General features: G+C 39.5%; 1 protein-coding gene across 1 annotated transcript in view; it reads left to right on the top strand.

Moving 5' to 3' along the window:
• VPS50 (VPS50 subunit of EARP/GARPII complex) overlaps positions 1–7212 on the top strand; it is an 88738-nt gene extending 81526 nt beyond the window's left edge. Inside the window, exons 24-28 of the mRNA XM_089533212.1 lie at positions 242–338; positions 974–1132; positions 3314–3435; positions 4258–4447; positions 6476–7212. Coding sequence (XP_089389338.1) covers positions 242–338; positions 974–1132; positions 3314–3435; positions 4258–4447; positions 6476–6595 — 688 coding nt within the window. The 3' untranslated portion in view covers positions 6596–7212. The remainder of the gene's footprint in view (positions 1–241; positions 339–973; positions 1133–3313; positions 3436–4257; positions 4448–6475) is intronic.
• Positions 7213–23650: the final 16438 nt, after the last annotated feature.

Genomic DNA, 23650 nt, shown 5'->3' with positions numbered 1-23650 from the left:
AGCTGTTGCTACATGGGAGTTACATATTCCCTGTACCCGGCTCTGTTTTCTTTTAATTAGCCCAAGCGTCTTGTAATTTATGTATCTCTCTCTCCTAAATACTCTGTATTTTCTAGTAGAGAAAAAATGTACTAGCATGTATTTTTTAACTGATGTATTCATGGTTTCCTTGTGTCATAGATACAGAATTGTCTAATGTTGTACCGGGGTCACCATGGATTTTCTGTTTTTGCCCCCTTAGAGTATTCTTAGCAGAGCAGTTTGAGTTCCTTCAGTCTCATCTTGATGCTGTAATGCCTCCAGCCAAGAAGCCTTTTCTTCAGCAGTTCTACTCACAGGTCAGGATTCTGCACAAATTTACTAGTTTAAGGGTAGAATTCACTCATTTTCCTGAATGATATCACCTTAGGGGCAGCATAGTCTAGTAGTTTCAGCATTGGACTACAATTTTGTAGGTCAGGGTTCAGTTCCCATTCAGCCATGGAAACCCACTGTGTGACAAATCACTCTGTCTCAGCCCCAGAGGAGGCAAAGGTAAAACCTCTCTGAACAAATCTTGCCAAGAAAACCCTGTGACAAGTTCAGGTTAGGGTCACCATAAGTCAGAAACAACTTGAAGGCACACAACAGCAACAAACATACCACATGATTACACTTTATATACAGTGTTTGGTGTCCTCTAGGGTTTGGTTTCAGGACCCCCCTCATGGATGCCAAAATCGGCGGATACTCAAGTCCTGTTATATATAGTAGCATAGTGAAATGGTGCCCCTTATATTAAATGGCAAAATCAAGGTTTTCTTTTTGGAATTGATTTTTTAAAATATATTTTCTGGCCATGGATGATTGAATCCGTGGATAAAGAATCCATGCATAAGGAGGGACAACAGTAGTTTAATTGAGATGTTCTGTATTTTAGAATTGTTTAAAAATATTATTAATATTAATTTGTTTTGTTTCACTTGTATTCCAGACAGTTTCAACAGCCAGTGAACTACGTAAACCGATATACTGGATTGTAGCTGCTAAAGCAATTGATTATGAACAGATGCTGCTGTTAATGGCAAATGTGAAGTGGGATGTGAAAGAAATCATGTCACAACACAATATTTATGTAGATTCCCTTTTAAAAGTAAATATTTTCTCCCTCATATTGTGTAAAGAAATTATTTCTTAAAGTGTTTTTGTTGCATGCTTAATTTCTTTGAATTTCTTCTTTGAATGTTCTGCTTTCTCCAGTTTTTTGTTGCTTTTGTTATATGGTCCTGATCCAGACTGGCACCTTGCCTGGCCTGGCCACATACTAGGGTTGCCCGGGGAAGGGGCATCCGCACGCCTCGCAACTCTAGTACGTGGTGGCAGCATCATCATGGCGGCCTCCCATCTACACAGGGGCCGCCATGATTACATGACGCATGCACCGCATCCAAGCGGCGCGGCACGTGTGTGACATCTCCACGCTGCCCCAGGCCGCTTATGGCGGCCTGGGTGCGGCACAGGAAGGAGCTCCAAAACGGAGCTCCTTTTTGAAGCTACATCATTCCCGCAGCAACTAAATGGCTGTGGGAATGATGCCAGGGATAAAGGGGCCAGGCAGCCCCTTTCTCCCATGGCTCTGGCTCCCGGGCTGTCCATGAATCCCCAAGGACACTCCTTTTCCGCGCCATTTTGCCACTTCTCCATGGTCTGGCAAAACTCTGGATTGGGGCTGCAGGGCTGCTGGTGAGGTTGTCCTGCCCCCACCTGGAGATAAAAGGGGCGGTCTGTACCACGCCGCAGTTATAGTGAAAAAATACATATTAATATCCAGCATTAAAGCTGGTTGCTGTTTAATGCATGATTTGCCAGCATATACTTCACAGGGGTTCAGTTCAGATTATGCATGGACATCTAAAATAAGGGCATGTAGGATCCTCATTGTTGGAAACCTAAATAGCCTGTCCCCTAAGAGACCACAGAAAGAAGAAAACCCAAGCTTGTTTAATTAATAGTGTTTCCAAGATTTAGGCAGACTGACTGAGTAGGAATTGGTTGCAATTTCCTTCCATCTAGTCTCCATTTCATTATGAGTTTCTATGGCGCATTACAGACTGCCCCTTTCCCCGGGGTATCGGGGCCTCAGTGGCCAGAACGGCAGCCGCTGAGGCCCCGATCCGCCACTTTCCAGGCTGTGGGGAAGCGGCAAAAGGCCTGGAAAGCCCCAAGGACACCCCGCGGCGGCGGGGAGGAGGAGCCTCTTTCTCCTTTGCGTTGCTGGGTGCAGCCGTGTGAAGGCTGCGCCCAGCAGCGCAAACCAGGAAGGAGCTCCGAAACAGAGCTCCTTCCTGCTCCGCGCAAAGGGTGCACTAAGCGCTGTGGCGCAGAGCGACGACGTCACGTCTGCGCTGCCCCGTATAGAGGCGGCGCGGTTGTGACGTCGTCATGGCAGCCCCCATGTAGAAGGGGCGCCACCATTTTGTATGGACTCAGTCTGTACTAGGGTTAGGGGGGTGCAGAAGCACCGCACCTTCCTAACCCTAGTACGGACTGACTCCGTACTAAAAGGCCCTTTTGTAACGGGCCTATGAATCCCAGGCTGCCTCAGAAAACAGTATCCCTTTAAGAATTCAGTCCTAAGCATTTTACTCAGAGGTGAGTCTTACTCTTTTCAAATAAGTGTACATTTTTTGGGTTGAACCAAACTTTATCATTCTTTGAGTAGACCATTGAAAATCAATAAGAATTGAGTTACTCATGACTGACTCAAGTCCCGTTGGTTGCAGTAGATCATAGAATATGACAAGTCTGAACTGATCCTTTTGTATTCTGTTTTTACATTTCATTTTCTGGAAAAGTGACACCAGTAGTTGAAACGTGAGGATTTTTTTTGTCAATTTATTCATTTCACAAACTCATAGCAAACAACAAAAGATATTACAGTACAATAAAACACAATAAAATGTCCATGAACACATTACACACCATCCAATATATTAAAGTAACAATAGCAACAAGGGATATAAAATGGCAATGGCATTACCATACAATAAAACAAAATTTTCATAAGTTAAAACACATGATATGCATCTACAGCACATTAAAACAACATTAAAACATCAATGTACATTTTCATTTGCTACCATGTATCATTTTATTCCAGGTGAATACTCCCCCTTTTAATGCTTAATTCAGCCTGAAACAATTGTAGAGGCATAGTAGTGGATTGGCAGATATGCCACCTGTAGGGTAAAAATGAGTAGTGTGTGCATTCTTAAGGAAGTATCGCCAGTACTCTTTCACCATCACTGACTAATACATGTTTTTCATTTACTAGGAATTTGAAAAGTTTAATAGGAGAATGAATGAAGTTTCTAAGAGAGTCCGCATTCCATTGCCAGTGTCAAATATTCTTTGGGAGCATTGTATACGACTAGCTAATAGAACTATTGTGGAAGGGTAAGTGAACTGAGAGACTTTCCAAAGAGAAACAGCAGAACAGATTTTTGTCTTGCAAGCTCCTCTACTGTAATGTCCATGGGCCCATTTATACTATGCATTTCTAGCACTGTGATTCTACTTTAACTATTATGGAAACCTCCTATGGCTTTGTAGTTTGGGAAGGCACTAGAGTTTTCTGGCTGAGAATTCTAAATACCCAACTTTGAACTTCTAGCCATAGGATGAAAACATGTAAGTTAAAGTGGAATTATAGTGCTATAATTGTATAATGTGAAGTGTCTCATTTTTCCTCGATACCCTTAAATTTGGGAGATGAGGTCCTAACTAATAAACTAATTTCTTTGTTCTTTGGACTGAATGTAGTTTCCATAGATCTTGAGAAAGGTTCAGGGTTCTGTCCAAATTATGCAACAACAATACTGTAATGTCATGTGATGTTTCTGCATATGGCTCATGTGGAACAGAATCCTTGAAATGACCCAAATCACATAACTACTGTATATGTATGAGAATACTATTTGTTGAGGAAAACTCTTCTTTCATCATTTTGTTGCCACGAGGGTCTTCTGACGTTACATTTGAGCAATATAAGCATTTATTAGTACAGAAGTACTGTTTTATGCTATTTAAATGTATTCCAGATTCACTTCCTAGTTTCACATTCAGAAGCTGAATATTTCCTGTTCCAAACAGTATTTCCAGTCATGTTCCTAGAGTATCTTGATACGTTTAACTGAATTCTACACTAATTTGTTACAACATCAGAGTAATCCCTATGCAACCACAAACACTTGCTTATCTGTTGCTTCTCTGCCTTAGTTATGCAAATGTCAAGAAGTGTAGCAATGAGGGTCGTGCCTTGATGCAACTGGACTTCCAGCAATTTTTAATGAAGCTGGAGAAGCTCACAGATATTAGACCGATTCCAGACAAGGAATTTGTTGAGACCTATATCAAAGCTTACTATTTGACTGAAAATGACATGGAACGCTGGATCAAAGAACACAGGGTAAGCCCTAATATATTCTCATTGGATGGAAATTATGTATTGGAAGGGGAGTGGGATATGCTTGAAGCAGCAATATTCTTAACGAAACCAGTTCTAAATATTCAAATGTGTTCATGAAAAGCAATACCTCTTGTGTTGCCTTAAGTGTAGATTAAATTAGTCCTTTATGGGAACCCTGTTCTATGAGGTTGAAGGCCACAGCTGTTAAGGCCCTGCTTTGCTTTAGTATTGATTCAGTTCCTTGTAAAGTGCTTTTAGCACAATTTCCCATGTTCAATCTTGTATGCATGGATGCCTTTGGGTATATTCTGTGGCTGATCAATGAAATGTAATGTTACATGGTCATCTTAAAAATGGGTGGGGGAGATGTTATAGCTTAAGTTGAGGGACAGAAAATATGGGATCTAATCTTTTATGCTCTGTTGATAATTCAGCCAAACTGTAGCACAATAATTGTGACTGTATGAAGTTTATCACATGAAGGAGATCAGGAGTTTATTCCATGAATATCCCAGAAAAATCGTGTAATTACACGAAAAGATTTCACATGATGTCGCACAAAACCTGCCATTAAAGTGGTCACAAAGAAGCATTAACGTGTATCTTTTTTACTTTCGAGATTTTAGCAACAAGGCATATCCAGTATCACTTTATTTGCTCAATTGCATGTGATAATCATTCGGGCAATTACTCGCCATTTTCGCTTTATTTGTGGGATGCTTTAAATGTGCTTTAATCTCTGTTCAATGCCAAAATTAGGCCCAGTGTGATAAACTCCTATGAGACATTGTGGGTGGTAATAAGTTGGAAAGGAGACCATATGCTACACAAAAGGAGCCCTGGAAACAAGACTAGTTACACATGCCAACACTGTGCACATATCAAGACATCTGTGGCACATAGTGTGAACCAACACACCAAAGGCCACCAATTAATCATCTGAGCAAAAAACATTTTTTTTAATTAAGCTGTAAATTTTACTCCCACTGCATGTTTTTTTTAAAAAAATGTTCAGTAGCAAAGCCAAAAAGTCTCCAGAAGCATGCATTCTTTTTCCTCCCATGGCATCCACAAATCTTGTTTTAGTCTCTTTTCTTTTTCCAAAGAGCCTGTGCCAAAACTTGAATAGTTATGTTAGATGTGGGACTATTTTTGCACTATTTTTGTTCAACCCTCGCTTAGTGACTATTGTAGCTTGTAAACAAAGTCACTTTCTTCACGCGCTAGTTGGAGCTATGCATAGCTGCAGTTTTAAAACTTCCAAATGATACACTAATTTAGTAATTCTGGATGATTTTCAATCTGGCTAGACATTTACCTGGAGAGAATTGAACTCATTTTGAGAGCATTCCCACCATTCTCCCTTACCCAGGAGAACATTAAAAGCCTCTGTTAAATAATCATTCAAACATTCTGGCACTGTCAAAGGAAGAGAGTTCTGTTTAAATAGGCAGCAGCATCCTGGCACATTTCAGTCTTTTCTCTTTTTTTGGTAGCATTAAACTCTGTGTGTGTGTGTGTGTGTGTGTGTGTATTAAAAAGTGTGCATTTCATTTGATCCAAGACAATATTGCTAATTTCATTTTAAATCCTTTTAGGTACTGCTAAATTGGAAATGTGAGCAGAAGCACTATAAACAGATTTGTTAAAACATTTTTTTTTTAATATTTGTTTTCATAGCTCTTTTCAGTCTTAGCCAGGATCACATATTTTCCCCCAAAGAATGGAAAATAAATTTTAAGTGCCTTAAGATGTTTAAACATTCATGGAATTCCATCTAGCGCTTGACTAAAATTGTAACCATTTTCCCATTATAATCCGCTGGGCTTGTAGTAGAACACCCTTCTAAGCTTAAAAGCCACAAATAGTATTCATACATAGTTTTTCATTATTATTTTTTTCAGAAAGAGACTGGTTCTGTCCTTGGTTAAAACTTATTTATTTTATTCAGATACTAGCACTATTTTTAATGGATGGTTTTATTCTATTTCCTTGAAGCTAAACCTATGATTTGCTTTCTTTGGCCAGGAATATTCCACCAAGCAACTGACTAATCTGGTGAATGTTTGTCTGGGAACCCACATCAACAAAAAAGCAAAGCAGAAACTATTAGCAGCTATTGATGACATAGATCGACCTAAAAGATAATTGGGAAAACACTTCCCCTCTTGCTGAATTTTTGACCATGTGAAGAAATCTCTCATGGACTGATGGGGTTTCATTAAATGTGTGTCTTTTTTCTTATTGGCTTCAAATACACTTTGAATCAATGTGTGGTCTTCTCAAATACAATTTTTATAATTTACAATTTACAGAAATTTGGATTTTTTCTTTTGTTGTCTGGAAGACACTATTCTGCTATTCAGGACTGTATATTTTCCTTAATTGTGTATTATAAGATATATGTATATATATGTATACATAGCTGATTAAAAATAGAAGGAAGCAGTCTGAAGTAATATATTTAGTACATGGTTTTATGCTTTGTTTTATTTTGTTTTTTGTAAAGGGACTACTAGTAGTACTCCTTTCTGTGCTCAGAAGAAGGTTATGAACTCATAGAAAGAGGAGAGCCTTGTCCAGAATTTTCGCATTATGAATTGTGCATGTCCTTTAAGAGTGTGCATCAGCAAGCTAATACTGTAATGTTGAAGCCCATCTCCCTTTTATGTACTTTTAAGTGGAAGTTCATTTCAAAATTAATTCTGTCTTGTCAAAGGAACTGGCTACCAATTATGAGAAAGAAATAAACACTGTACACTAATTGATGGACATATGGATCTCTTCTTGGTAGCTACTATTATATCTTATAGTAGTCCTTCCTAATACATAGTGACTGTACAGGATACTAAAGTTCTCTTTGTAAGTTGGCTTGAAGCCATTTGTCCCAATCTTGGAAAGAAGGTGTATACAAAATTGGTTTTCTCCAGAAAGTGTCATTCCAATAGAATTCTTCCACCCTGACATGTCATGATAGCCTTCTTGTCTGTGGTAGCCAGGTCAAGTGTTGAGCTTGACTTCTAAGTGAACGTAGATAATAGATGTTAATGGGTCTCAGAAGCTGCATACACGGATTTTGTTATGTTTTGCAAAACATAGCTAAATATCATTAACTCTGAATGGTGTCAGTTAAAATGAAAGATAGCAACTAGCAAGAAGCTTTTATTACATAGTATAACTGGATAGGATGGTGTAAAATGGGGGGGGGGGAACCTTTAGTTCTAGGAAAACTGTTTTTTAGGAATGCCAGGGAAACGAAGATCTAGATTTCACATCTTAAAACAGATTACAGCTAGATCCATCATAAAGCCAAAAATTGCACTGTAGATTGATTTTTTGCTAGAATAGCAATAGGTAAGTCAACTTCAAACACTCCTCATGATAGGAAGCCTGATTTAAAATGTTGTAAATGAAATAAAACTCTTTCATATACCAAGCTCCTTTAGCATATGAACTGCATTTATCACATGTCTATCCTCTGAAGTGTTTGGATTGGTTTATAGACGAAAGCCATATACAAACTCATTCAGATACTTCAGAGGATGAGTGTATGATAAGCACAATTAATTATTATTAATGAAGGCGCATTAATAGATAATTACATATTATGGTTTGGGAGAATCAGTCACTCTTCATTGAGGGATGTGGTAAGGTTTGTCACTCTTTCTGTCTAATGAGTGGGACCTTCTGTGCAGTTAAAAGTCAAGGGACATCCATCAAACTTCTTAAAATGGAAAGCAACAACACAGAGACAAGCCTAAAGAAAGATAGCAATGTTCTGTTGGTTCTCTAATGAACTCGCTGCTGTTTCAGGAGCCAACTTTCAGCCCAATCTGAGGATGAAGCTCTCGGATGCAGCTCAACAATAACATAGCAGAGTACAGAAGCAAAAAGATCTAGATATAGGTATTGACAATGCACTGACCACTTTCCACACTGAAAAAATAACTCAGACACTTGATTTCATCCAAATCCTTGTAACTTCTTTATCTTGAGTTGCAATAAGTACAAATATTTACAGACTCTCTTCACTAATTCCCATCAACTTCTCCATCTGTAGTACATCAGCTTACAGCTTCAATTCAATCCAACCCACACCAATTCAACAATCCATATGTGACCTGCTTCCTGGCCCACTTATATCCAGTATTAGTTGTGAGTCATAATCTGGTGCCTCACAGCATGATACAACCTCAGCAGAGTTTGCATCATGCTGCATTCTATGGCAGTCCCACAGGGTATTATGTCACCCATCGATCAAAATATTTTCACAATTATTTAAAGGAATATTTTTCTAACCTGCCTCTTTCACATGTGCTTATTCCTGGTTTTCAGAAACTGGGATAGCATAGGAGCTAAGGCACAATCAGCAAGAGGTCCTTCCTGCTGGCTGTGCCAAGACTGTAGAATTTCTTACCTTGTGAGTTCTATTTGGCTCTGACTTCATCCTCCTCTCCTCAATTCTTGCCCAACTGGTTAAAATGTTTGTCTTCTAGCAGTATTTATCTTATTGGGGGAGATTATTTTTATGTGGTAGACAAATGATGGGAACTATGCAGCCCTCCAAATATGTTGAATCCCAACTCTTTCCATTTCTCATCACTGACTCTCTCAACTAGAGCTGGTGAGAGTTGTGGTCAAACAGTTCCTGGAGAACTTCACAGTTCCTACCCTGTGGTAAACCAAGTGTGAAAAAATCTGACCCAATTGACAGATACAACCCATACGGGTTGTCCATCCAGCCTTCCAGCTTCTTTCACATGTGCTGCCTTTTCTCTCTTCTTTGGTCCAATGAGCAGCTGATTGATGATGGTGGTGGTGGTGGTGGTGATGATGTTGCTGGAAAGGCCCTTGTCTCTGATCAACTGCTGCTTGGAGATAAGAGTGTTTCCACGATCACTATGAATTTCAGAGAATAAGAGCTAAGAAATATCCCCTCTCTTTAACTGACCTGCACAGAACAGTTGGGGGGCAGCTTTGGATGGATATGGGAATGGTAATGAAGAGACTGAAAACTATTAACAAGGTGCATTTTTTCACATACATACATACTGCCTGCTATGGTTCCTCTTTTCTGATGGCCTTCAGCCCATGATAATCTGGCCAGAGGCCAGTTCAACCTTCAGATTTCCTACTGCTATAATAGATTCTTATTTAAGAATGGCTCAAATCTATTGAGCTTGTTTCTGTGTTTAAACTGTGCCATTTCTTTTATTTAATTGTGGGGTTTTTCCCTAATGGTTGTAAGCGATCCTCGGCAATACAAATCCACAGCAATGGCAGGGTATAAATTAAATAGGTTAGATGGGTGGTTGGCTTATTGATTAGCAATTTAAGGGCATTGGCTGGTAAATGGAAGAACCCTATTACCGTACTCAATTTCTGATATGCCACAATTTAAATAAAGTCACTGTCCCTAAGGTTTAGTCCAGCATCTGTGATCATAGGAATACTATTCATTTCCTTTGCAGAATGATCAGAATTATTTAATTAGCGCTGATGAAAGGTAGGCGTAGTGTTAGCTGAACATCACATAACTCCAGATCTGTCAGGCAGAAAAGAAACGTGGGTTTAGATTGAGTGCCATCCTCCTGAAGGAGAGATGTCTGTATGGCACCTCCAGAGTAAGAGACAGTTTGTGTCTGAATTCCATATGATGTAGAACTACAGCAGGAGAAGGCTTTTGCCCTCATCATGTCCTGGGTAGTCAATGTGGATGCTGGTCTAGATATGTTCTTATGATTGTTTGGGCTCATCCTTTTGGTAAGAAATATATTTGAAGTTCTCCATGTTTATGTGTGGTGCAGCAGAAAAAATATATTGCCCTTAGCAGAAGAGGCATTGTGGGAAAATAGACTGGCAGCTAGACTCCTGCTCAGAGTATTGACTGTGAGCTTTCTTTCTTTCTGGGGAGTCCTGGGAAGAAATTGGAAGTTGCTCCTGCTAAGATGTTGGTGTGCTGGCACCTGCCTTAAAATGAGAGGCAGTGTTGCTGTACATCATGTATTTCTATACAGAGTCCATACATGATGCCATGCCCAGATCCCAGGGCTCTGCACAAGGCTCTGGGGTCAGGGGAAGCCTCTGAGCCTGTGGTTGCCAAACTGGGTGGATTTACAAAGGCTGTCAGAATTCAGCTCCCAGAACTCCCTGCCAGCCACCATGAATTTTCTGGAAGTTATAGTCCAATATCTGATTACCCATTTTGGAACCACTGTTCTAAGCGTTTAGAGACATAGCCATGTTCATCTGGAATATTAGTATACAGAGGGATCTTGTTGCACCTTTGAGACTAACTGTCTACTAACTTCAGTAGACCAAGTCTACGAAAGCTCATGATACAATTTCTTTCACACAGTTAGTCTCAAAGGTGCTACAAGATCCATTTGCATACTGATATTTTAAGCATACAACTCTGTGCAAAGTCTTTCCCACATAAGACATTCACATAAATGCACTGATGGTGGGACTGTGGGGAGTTTAATGACAGCTAAAAGGTGTGTGTGGGGGGGTATGTCTTCCAACATGCTGTACCCCTTTTCCTGAATATTGTATGAAACAAGAGGTTAATTATAAAAATAAAGTTACAAAAATAAAAATAAAGTTTAAAAAAAAAAGAAACAGGAGGTTCATTAAATTGGGGTCAGGGGAGTGGACTACAAGCCTGAGCAAAATCCTAAAGGACAACAGAAGATTGGATTAGGTCGGAGAATGTCCATCATGTTGACCTCTGAATAAATGTGCATAAGGTGAGATTAGGGCAAAGCTCGCCCTCCGGATGTTGTTGAACTTCAAATTCCAATTGTCCTAAATTTGACCTACATAGCCCATGGAGAAGGAAGATGGGAGCTGCAATCCAAATATAAATTCTAGGCTTTTGGTTCATTATATTTTGCTATTTCTTTCATGGTTTTTTTTTGCTGCTAGCTTGCTCAAAAAACCAACAACCCCCAGATCTTCTTTTCTTCTTTTAATTATAAACATTATCTCTTTAAATTGGCTTGACTGTGCACTGTTCCATGATGCTGAACTGTCAGTCTCAGCTGCTGTGTTTAAATAAGTCAAATGTTAACAACTGCTGCTAAACCATCTTGGGAGTTTTATCTTCAAACTAGAAGAAACCATCAGTAGAAAGACATTTGCTTTAATCATAACTTTTGGGTTATTTGCCTCTTGAGGGATAGCAAAATCTCAAGCTGTTTACTTAGCCCTTTCTTCAGGACCTGATTTATGTTCGTCTGAGGACTGCAACATTTATTAGCATTGTGGCAGCCCATGCATTTTGCAGTAAAATTATGTGAATGATATATAAAGATTGACTTTCCCTTATCCAAAATGCTTGGGACCAGAAGCATTTGGATGTTTTTGGGATTTTAGAATACTCGTTTTTGCATATATGTACATAATGAGATATCTGGGAGATGGGATCCAAGTCCAAATAGAAAATTCATTTATGTTTCCTAGGTATCTTTATACACATAGTCTGAAGATAATTTCATACAATATTTTAAATAATTTTGTGCATGAAACAACTCCGTGTATATTGAACCATCAGAAGGCAAAGGTGTCACTATCTCAGCCACCCATGAAATTTCCGGGGAGACTCAATCTGTATCTTCTTTTTTGCACTTGCACATAAAACATGCCAATCAGTTTATTGTGTGTCTTTAAGTCATTTTTGACTTATGGCGAGCCTAAGGCAAACCTATCATAGGATATTCTTGCCATGTTTTTTCCCAAAGGCAGTTTGCTATTTCCTTCCTCTGAGGTTGTGTGACTTGCTCAAGGTCACCCAGTGGGTTTTAAAGTCCAAGTATGGATTTAAGCCCTTGTCTCCAGACTCATATCTAGCCAGCATCACCTAGATAGTCTGAATCATTACTCTATGACTGATGAGTCTGGATCAACCGGTGGGTCATGTTCCTGACACCATTGTTATTTTATCCTTTTGAGGCAGGTTGCTGAAAAATGGAAGCAGTGATGAGATACATTGGAAGAGATCATAGAATCATAGAATCATAGAATCGTAGAGTTGGAAGAGACCACTAGGGCCATCCAGTCCAACCCCCTGGCATGCAGGAAATCCAATTCAAAGCATCCCTGACAGATGGCCATCCAGCCTCTGTTTAAAGACCTCCAAGGAAGGAGACTCTATCACCCTCCGAGGGAGTGCATTCCACTGTCGAACAGCCCTTACTGTCAGGAAGTTCCTCCTAATGTTCAAGCTTGCTCCCTCTTCAATATGACATCCTTTCAAATATTTAAACAGGGCTATCATATCACCTCTTAACCTTCTTTTCTCCAGGCTAAACATCCCCAGATCCCTAAGTCGTTCCTCATAGGGCATGGTCTCCAGACCCTTCACCATTTTTGTCGCCCTCCTTTGGACACGCTCCAGTTTCTCAATGTCCTTTCTGAATTGTGGCGCCCAGAACTGGACACAATATTCTAGGTGGGGCCTGACCAAAGCAGAATACAGTGGCACTATTACTTCTCTTGATCTAGACACTATACTTCTATTGATGCAGCCTAAAATAGCATTGGCCTTTTTAGCTGCCGCATCACACTGTTCACTCATGTTCAACTTATGGTCTACTTGGACTCCTAGATCCCTTTCACACGTAGTTTCATTCAGCCAGGTGTCACCCATCCTATATCTGTGCATTTTATTTTTCCGCCCTAAGTGCAATACCTTACATTTCTCTGTGATGAATTTCATTTTGTTAGCTTTGGCCCAGCTTTCTAGTCTATTCAGGTCATTTTGAATCTTGATCCTGTCCTCTGGGGTATTAGCTATTCCCCCTAATTTGGTGTCATCTGCAAATTTGATAAGTATGCTTCCAATTCTGTCATCCAGGTCATTGATAAAGATGTTGAATAGCACTGGGCCCAGGACAGAGCCCTGTGGGACCCCACTGGTCACTTCTCTCCAGGATGAAAAGGAGCCATTGTTGAGCACCCTTTGGGTTCGGCCGGTCAACCAATTACAGATCCATTTAACAGTTTCTTTGTCTAGCCCACATTTAACAAGCTTGCTTGCAAGAATGTCATGGGAAACCTTGTCAAAGGCCTTACTGAAATCAAGATATACTATATCCACAGCATTCTCTTCATCTACCAAGCTGGTAATTTTATCTAAGAAAGAGATTAGGTTTGTCTGGCATGACTTGTTTCTCTGAAACCCATGTTGACTTTTTGTGATTATGGCATTGCCTTCTAGATGTTCACAGACTCTCTGTTTAATGATCTGCTCCAGAATCTTTCCTAGAACTGATGTCAGACTAACTGGACGATAATTGTTGGGATCCTCTTTTTCCCCCTTTTTGAAGATGGGGACAACGTTTGCCCTTCGCCAGTCTGCTGGGATCTCTCCTGTTCTCCAGGAGTTTTCAAATATGATTGCCAATGGCTTCGATATTACTTTTGCCAGTTCTTTTAATACCCTTGGATGGAGTTCATCTGGTCCCGGAGACTTAAATTCATTTAGATTAACAAGGTGTTCCTCTACTATCTTTTTACTTATTGTGTGCTGAAATTCCCCTATTCTGTCCTCTGCTCCATTATCCTCAGTTTGATAATTCATTTATGTTTAATAATGGTGCTGAACCCTTTCATCCTGTTATATGTTTGAATCATAGAATCATAGAGTTGGAAGAGACTGCAAGGGCCATCCAGTCCAACCCCCTGCCATGCAGGAAATCCAAATCAAAGCATCCTCGACAGATGGCCATCCAGCCTCTGTTTGAAGACCTCTAAGGAGGGAGACTATAACACCCACATTCTCTTACTGCTGGTAATGTGGGATGTGGCTACAGGGGAACTATAGGGCAGAACTTCTGCAGGGAGAAACCTTTTCAGTCTCCAGTCTCATCTTTGGAGCTACAAGTACAACTCTGGGACTTCCCATGTTGCTGATGCTCATTTGCTTGGCTATGTGTGTGTATCATTCTTTTCTTTTTTTAAAATCAAAGTCTGTGAGCCAGTTGTAGGAGCTTCAGTTTCTCAATACCTGTTGTTAACTGCTTGTCATTGAGATATAAGCAGTGCTTGGTTTTCTGTTGGAAAGAGTTATCTCACACATTTGCTCATGGACATTGCTCATGGATCAGGACCACTGAGACTCCTGTGCAGTTGAGCCCCCTGAGGAAACTCTGGTCAGAAGACTTCTAGTTTAGTTTTGTTTTTCTCTTCCTACTGCATACATTGAAGGAATTCCTGTTCCGTGGAAAGAATCAAATTCAACAAGTTGAATACAGATGTAATCATACTTACAGCAGAGTCACTGAAATGAATGGGAATTTTTGTAATGACTAAATTGTTTTTGTTTGTTTGTTTTTTTATTTATATACCGCTATTCCAAAGATCATAGCGGTGAACAGCAGGTAAGCTAATTAGCAGGTAAGCTAATTTGCCCCCAATAGTCTGGGTACTCATTTTAGCGACCTCGGAAGGATGCAAGCCTGAGTCGAGCTTGGGCCCTTTTGCTGGTCTTGAACTCGCAACCTTGTGGTTTTGAGTGAATGGCTGCAGTACATGCATTAAGCCACTGTGCCACCAGGGCTCCCTATTAAATGCCACTGATTTAGTCAAAGTCTAGTACTGCTAAGTTTGGGGTGGCTCTAGACACATTTCATTGCTCATGGACACTCTGTGCTTATCCCTGTTGTTGGAACTCAATAACAGGTTAATTTCTGAAGCCACGTAAGTTCCTTCTGATAACATCATGACTGAGGTAATGCAGAAAATTTGTATTGTTACACTACTCTTGATATTTTTAGAAGATAATGTTTCTTTGTGCTTTTAAAGTCACGTGAATATGGATTTCCTTAAATAAACTCAACCGTACTTTATAATTGTCCTTGTTACTTATGGGTTTCCTCTTAATTTGATGCTCTGACAAGCAATGTTACCAATTAAGCTTACCTCCCACACAATTTTTGTGGTAAGTTTGGGATTTTCTGAGATGAATGCCTTCAGTAACTTAATTTAAGCAAAGTGGAATTATGGCAGCTACTTGTGACTTTTAGACACTTAGCTCCCTCTCCCTCTGCCAAGATTTCAGAAAAGAATTGTGGTTTAGAATCACCTTGTGCCCCCATTTTATCACTCTCTTATGTTGGAATTTTGGATTATACATATGTCATAATGGCTAGGGAAAGGCTGGGCAGTCCTTGAGTTTTTTGTTTTGTTAGGATTCCTAGCAAAACCCTCAAAAATAAATCCAGGGCACTTTAACAACTTGAATTTTTAAACAATAATTAATATGGCGGCACTTTAAAGACATTTTATTTGTCATCAGCTGTGGTGGACTGTAGCCCATTTCATGAGATTCACTCCATGTATTGAAGTGCAGTCTATAAATGTTGCCAAATAAAACATGAGCATTGTTAAATTGCTCCAATATTCTTCGTTGATTTTCCTGCAACAGATTAATAGATGGCTACCTATTTGCATTGTTACAAAAATACTGCAGATGTAGTGGTTCTGTCTGTCTTATTTACTTATTTCCTCTGTTAAAGGTCTATTGAGTCCAAGGTCAGGCCAAAGGTGGAAAGCAATGTGAAGGGAGATCAGGGCTCTTGAAACATATCCAGAGCCCTAAACCACTCCTCATAGGGCATGGTTTCAAGACCTTTCACCATTTTGGTTGCCCTCCTCGGGACATATTCCGGCTTGGCAACATCCCTCTTCAATTGTGGTACCCAGAACTGGACACAATATTTCAGGTGAAATCTGACCAAAGCAGAATAAAGTGGTACTATTACTTCCCTCAGTCTAAACACTATACTCCTGATGATGCAGCCTAGGATAATATTGGCTTATTTAGCTGCTGCATCACACTGTTGACTTATGTTCAGGTTGTGGTCTACTAAGTCTCCCAGATCCCTTTCATATGTACTAATGTCAAGCCAGATGTCCCCCATCCAATAGCTGAAGTTTTCAAAAAAGATTTTCTGCCTAAGTGCCCAATACCTTACATTTCTCCCTGCTGAAATTCATTTTGTTAGTTTTGGCCCAACTCGCTAATATGTTAGTTAAGGCCATTTTGAATTTTGATCCTGTCCTGTAGTGACTCCTCCTAATTTGGTGTCATTGGCAAATTTGCTAATTTGATGTCATCTGCAAATTTGATAAGCGTGCCCTCTATTTCATCATCCATGCCATTGATAAATGTGTTGAATAGCACTGGGTCCGGGACTAACCCTGTGGCACCTCGCTAGTCATTTTTCTCCAGAATGAAGAGGAGCCATTGCTGACCACCCTTTTGGTTCAGTCTGTCAACCAATTTAAAACCCACCTAACAATTGCATTATCTGGCCCACATTTTAATACCTTGTTAGCAAGAATATCATGGGGGAGCTTGACAAAGGCCTTACTGAAATAAAGATACACTCCATCCACAGCATTCCTTTCATATACCAAGCTTGTGACTTGATAAAAAAGAGATAAGATCAGTCTGACATGACTTGTTTTGGAGAAACCCATGTTGACTTTTTTGTGATTGTGGCATTCCTTTCTAACTGCTTACAGACTGTCTGTTCTATGATCTGTTCTAGAATCTTTCCTGTTAAGATGTTTTGTATTTCTTTTTAAATAATAGTGATTATTTAAATTTGCACCTCTATAAAAATATCCATATTCACATTTTTTTCCTGATTTTATTTTTGGCAGCATAGATCAAGGATACCAGCTTGATTCACGCCATGGGCAAGGATCCATAGAGCTGTTTTCAGCATACTCAAGAACTTCAGCATAGCTAGTAGTATTGCCTTATGTTCTCTCCCTTTAACTCAATTGCCACAAGAAAACATGCTTAGAGGTTACCTTTCTTCCTCACAGCCCACTGACTTTGGCATTTGTGCTTTAGTTAATAATCTGACTCAATGAGCTGTGCAGTTACTTCATTTTAAGTAAATGGCTAAAATGAATTCACATGCCTGCTCCTCATTGCATCCAGACTGACATCTATATTAGCTGCATTTTAAAGAAGCAGATTATTTGCATTATTAAAATTTTCTTCCTCAGTCCTTATGAATCGTTGTCAGGCTTTGAACTGGTTTCTTTAAAAAGCTGGATACCACACCAGCATGAAATTAATCGAGCCTGCTCTCAACCCTTTTAATTCTTTGTAGAATGCAGTCAAGAAATCAAAAGAAGACTAGGAATGGGAAGAGCAGTGATTAAAGTACTAGACAAGTTCCTAAAGAGTAAAGACATACAACTGAGGACTAAAGTTAGAATCATCCAGTCCATTGTATTTTCCATCACCATGTACAGATATGAGACCTGGACAGTGAAGAAAGCAGATAAAATGAAAATCAACTCATTTGAGGTGTGCTGGAAAAGACTGCTGAGTATACCATGAGCAGCCAAAAGCACAAACAAATTAATCCTTGAACATGTCAAGCTAAAATGATTAAATTGATTAAACTGAGACTGTTATATTTTGGCCACATCATGAGTTGGCATGAATCATTGAGGAAGACAATAATGCTAGGAAAGATAGAGGGCAGTAGAAAAAGAAGAAGTCCAGATAGAAGAACTCAATCAGGAAGGTCATGAGCCTGAATTACAAGACCTAAGCAGAGTAATGGAGGACAGGTGGTCCTGGAGATGTCTCATACACAGGGTCACTATGAGTTGAGGTTGACTTGAGGGCAGTTAACAACAACAACAATCCTTGCTATGATCAATGCAGTTTGCACCAAAAAAAAAAAAAAAAAAAAAAAAAAAAAAAAAAAGCAAGTGCACAACTGGTCTTGTCAGGAGTTTTATAAAACATTGATTAATATTTTTTTGTGAAATTTCAGAATCAAAGAGTTGGAAGGGCCTCCATAGATCATTGAGCTTAGTGCAGGAAATTCAGCCAGAGCATCCCTATCAGGTAGCTTCCAGCATCTTTTTGAAGACATTCATTGAGAGGCCCCATCAGTTCTCTAGGTAATACTGTATATTGCTTATCGGTTTATATAAAAAATCCCAAGTGTGTTACATCAATACAATGACCCATTAATAAAATGCAATAAAACTTATTAATAAAATATTTTTGGAACAATAAATCACACATACTGCTTTCATTCAGCAAATTTGAATCTGGTTGGAAGATAATTTACAGATGTGTGTGTGTTTGTGGGTTTTGTCCCCAGCTGCCACTTCTCTCAAGAAATGGCAGTGATCCGAATTATGTCCATTGGAAAGGAAAGCTTTTCATACCACATCAACCTGTGAAAGTAACAAACGCAGGGAAAATAAGGTTTTAAATTCTGCTATGCCATTTCAATGTAACCTGAATTTTGACAAATCTTATTTTTGTTGTTGTTGCCCCAAAATGTACATCATCTGTATGTGCGTTGGGGGGGGGGGGGGGAGAGATCTATTACAATATGTTTTTTTCTGGCTGACAGTGAGATTTATTCCTTCTCTTTTCTTTTACTTGTAATAAATTTACCCAAATGAGAATCTGGTTTTAAATCACTCTGATTCCAGAATCAGGTATATATTTCCATCATAATGTAAAATTAGACTTCATAAAGATGAATCTGGGGGCACATTTTCAGTTTTGGATGGGTTGCTTCCTCAAAACATTAACAAAAGGCTAAGACTAAGCTGGGACTAAGCAGCTGTGCTTGCAGAGAAATATAAGGAATATTTGACATTCATAGCGTAAAGTAATTGTTATGCTTGTGACTGGCAATGAATCCCTTTCCTCCACTTTTCCCCCCTCACAGCAAGTATCTTGGTCAGGATTTCTATGATTCATAGCTTGGACCATGAGTATTAATTTTATTAGAACTAGACACTGGGGAAGTTACTTTTCTCAAGCACAACTTTCAGAATCTCCCAGTCAGCATTGCTAGTGGGGATTATGGGAGATATATATATATATATATATATATATATATATATATATATATATATAAAAATTTTCAAGCTGTGACAAGCTTTAGTGGGAAGGGAGTTTGTCTCCATCCTCACCCTCCTGGTCTCATGAGCATCTACTGCTCATGAGACCAGTGACAAACTAGCTGGTTTAGCCAACAAGTGTTGCTGTCACTGACTGCCATTTTAATGCTCTCACAATGCCTGTTGGGGCCCTGAAGTTAATGCTGCTGCTTCAGAACACCACTGGCATCATAGGCTCTGGTACTAGAATGCTGTTGACCAGGCTCCTCATATCAGATACTGGCTTAGAACCAGAACAGCTTCTTTAGCTGTGGATGTGGAAAGGAAAGGGAGAATTGTTTTCTTGCTTTGCTTTGTTTGTCTAGGAAACGGTGAGGCAATCTGTTTGAGACAAGAACTTGTACACACATTGAGTCAATAAAATGTCTATTTTAGCACCTTTGGCTGAAGGGCAGGATATACATGAACCCGTGGCAAGCAATACATCAGGCCAGGAAGCATTTTCCTGAAAGATGTATGGAAACGTTAACACATGGTTGTGTTCTTTCCAGGGGGAAAGAAAGCTGAACTGAGAAACGGTCAGTTCCTTTGGGGCACTGTGAATTGTGAAGCTAATAAACACCACACACACACACACTTGTGGTGCTGTTACACTTGTGTGTGCAACAGAATGAAAGCTAGTGTTCTTCTACAAGGTAGTTTTAAAAAAGTTAAGTTCCTGACCCTGTAAAAGGGGATATATTGGTCATATTTTTTTCCTTAATGTGCACTCCCAAAAACTCTATCCCTTTCCACCTCCACATTATGCTTCATCTGAACACAATAAATGTTTCTTTCAAGGAGAGAAAGGTGTCATTTTATGACAGCCTTCTCCAAACTTCCTGCCCACCAGCTGTTTTTTGGATTACAACTCACATTATCCCCAGCAAGCTTGGCCAGTGGCCATGCTAGTAAGAAAAGATAGGAATATCACCATCACCACCACCATTTTTACTTGTGTCCTGCCTTTTCCCCGGACATAGCTAAACATTCACAACATGTAAAAGAAAAAAAACTAATTAAAATATGAAAAAGTAAGCAAAACTTGTTAAAAACATAAATCACAATTGAACACATCTGGAAGCCATGTAGTTGGGGAAAGCTCCTCTGTTAGATGAAATTCTTTGTAATACGAGATATTATTATTTTATAAAGGTACGTGAATCCTTTCTTCCACCCTTCAAAGAGCACTAATATTCTTATTTTTCTTATCTCCATTCCTGTCTCCACCTGCATAATCTGACTTTTCCCCCTTCTTAACTTCTTTTCTTTTTCTGATGATATTTCATTCTATCATTTTCTTTCCCTCATCCATCTGCTCTCTTTTGATTTGTCTCATTAATAGATTTTTTGTATCATGGCTGAATAATGCAGATCACTTTGGTTTAAATACAATACTCTGCACGTAGATATGTTCAGCTGTAAGGCAGAGGACAGAATACCTTTCTTTTTCACAGATCAGATATCCTCAAAGCCTTTTCCATTTCTAGCTGTAACAATCTTGCTGAAAATGATTTTATATAACTCCTGCTATTCCCCTCCACCTGCATTTGTCTCCTTGAAAAGTTCGTGGAAGGCATGTTCTATGGCTGAAGGAACATGTTCTCTTTCTCAGCAACATCATGTGCAAAATATAGTTTTGAAAAGATAGCACTGCTAAGGATTTGGGGAAAAAAAGACTGCACTTTAGGAATTCCAGACAAAAACTTTCTAGTGAGTGCAACACACCTTGCTTTACTATTCCAATTTCATCTGAATTTCCTTTCAGTAAGGAATAGAACTTGGAAAAGTTCATTTAACTGCAGTTCCTAGAATTGCCATCGACCATTCTGGCTGAAGGTTTCTAGAACCTGTCCTCTGACAGCCCTTCAAATAAAAGAACTGTCCTCTCTCACGTATGACATACAACCACCCTAATTCTCAGGGGCAACTGAATGAACATTGGCTGGTATCCTATTCAGTTGTAAGATGGACCTACAATTTTGTAACTTCAGGGTTTTATATTTATAGATGTTAACTACTGAATGTGACCCCCCCCCCAACTCTATCTTTTCACCCTGACAGTACCCCAACCTACACAGGATTCAGAGGCTGTTCATATTGGGGGGGGGGGGGGTAGTCAGAAATGAGGTTGCATCTTTGTGACACACCTTGGGAGAAGTTGTGGCAGGACTAAGGGGTCTCTCCAGCTGCCTATTCTTGATGCACTCCAAAACTTAAAGAGCACTGCAAGTATTGTTTCCCAGTCCCCTCAACTACAGTGCCTCTGAAACCCTCTGGCTGGCTTGCTGCCAGGGAGAAAAGGTAGGTTTTATGCATACATTGTAGTTACAGCTACAATGACGGAGCTACACCTGACAATGCAGGATCTCAGCTTCTACTGCAATGTAAAATGAATGTAAATTTGGGCCTCAAACATATTTTTAGTCCTGACTAAAGTAGAGCCATTGAATCAATTGTATTAACCTATATGTTAGTTCACTTTCCAACAATTGATTCAATGAATCTACAATAGTTGAGGTTAAACAAGCAGAATCCAGCCACGTTCTTCTGATCTGGTGTAGGTAGTTCTCATGGTCTTATAGATCTGAATCATCTCATGTACATAAAACATTGTATTATACATGATGGAGTTACACCTGTATTATACGTTTTTCATGATGAATGACAATATCTTTCATCCAAAGTGTTCAAATAAAAATTTAAAATGGCAATGTGATCTACAATACTGCTGTTTTTACCAGCATAAAATGTGTATCAGAGAAACCATGTGGTTGGTGTAGTGGTTGTTGGTTGTTGGACTTGAGAGGACATCTGCACATGGGGCAGGCACTCAGAAATGACATCTGCCGCCCTCTCCCTGTTGAGGCATTCCTTGGGAGAAGTTGTGGCTGGACCCTGAAGTCTCCAGCTGTATCTTCTTGATGAACCCCACAACTGAGAAAGCACTGCAGATATCATTTCCTGAACTCCTTACCTGCAGTGTCTTGGAAATCCTTTGAGTTTCTGATTCATAGAATCCATTGGATTGTATTGGGCATCAAGCTAGTTTCAGTTTATGGTGATCATATGAATGAGAGACCTACAAGTCACTCTGGCATCCACAGCCCTGCTCAGGTCTTCCAAAGTCAAGGCAGTGACTTCTTTGATTGAGTCCATCCTCCTTTAATGCACTCTTCCTCTTTTCCTCCTGCCTTCCACCTTACAGAACATTGTTGCCTTTCCTAATAATATGTCCAAAGTGTGATAGAAGCCAAAGTGACTAGTGATAGTTCTGGCATGATTTGCTTTTAAGACCCAGTTATTTTTCTGTAGAACTTTCCTCCAGCACTACATTTCAAATGTGTTGATTCTCTTCCTATCAGCTTTCTTCACTGTCTAATTTTGACAGCCGTACATTGATATCAGAATTATCATGGCATGGACAATCCTGACTTTGGTATTCAATATCTTGATACTTGAGGATCTTGTCTAGTTCCTTCATAGCTGCTTTTCCAAGTCCTAGTCTTCTTCTGATTTCTTGACTCCATTTTGATACGATAGCTGCAGTTCAATAAATCATAGCCTCTTTTTTTTCCTTGATGGTGATGATGATGATAACAATTTTGGTAGTGCTATTGTGTTTGTCTTCACATTTTATCTGTTCCCCAACCCCTTGTTAGGCTACACTTCTCATTCTTTGAACAAGGTGTAATCCCACAGAGGAAACTGACACAGGACTGAGAAACTTATGGTTCCATGGATATTTTTGGACTGTCGTTCCCATCCAGGCTGTCAACTGATGAGGGATCATGGAAGTATTAACATCTGGAAGATCATGGGCTCTTTAGTCCTGGATTAACATGTGGTGCCAGGGCAGAGAGATTGGCTGAGGTTATACAGATAGGGCTGGATGAACAGCTCAAATACATCTCTTTTTAAAATAAGCTCAAATATATCCATGAGTTGTTCATTGAATCTTGTTCATTGAATCATTTCCACATCCCATACACTACAACAATGTCTTTATCTTTCCTATCCCTTCTTTTCCAAAAGAGCAGAAACAAGTCAACTAAATTTGGAAAAAGAAAGTCATGTCCTTAACTTTCCACAGCAGAAGTTTTGGTCCCATGATCATGACTGAAACTAGGCTTGCTTACTCTGTGATTGAAAATCATTATGAAACTGAGCATCCACCAGCACCTGTGCTTTTGGAAAATACATATGGAAGAGGTAAATCTCTTCAAACTCTAGACATGAATAAAGTTTCCCTGATTCAGA

The sequence above is a fragment of the Sceloporus occidentalis genome, unplaced genomic scaffold, assembly GCF_023333645.1.
Source record: "Sceloporus occidentalis isolate IW3139 unplaced genomic scaffold, rSceOcc1.0.p SCAF_7, whole genome shotgun sequence".
In the NCBI taxonomy this organism is placed as follows: Eukaryota; Metazoa; Chordata; class Lepidosauria; order Squamata; family Phrynosomatidae; genus Sceloporus; species Sceloporus occidentalis.
Note: the sequence above shows the minus strand (reverse complement) of the source record. Positions and strands in the feature narration are given on the sequence as shown.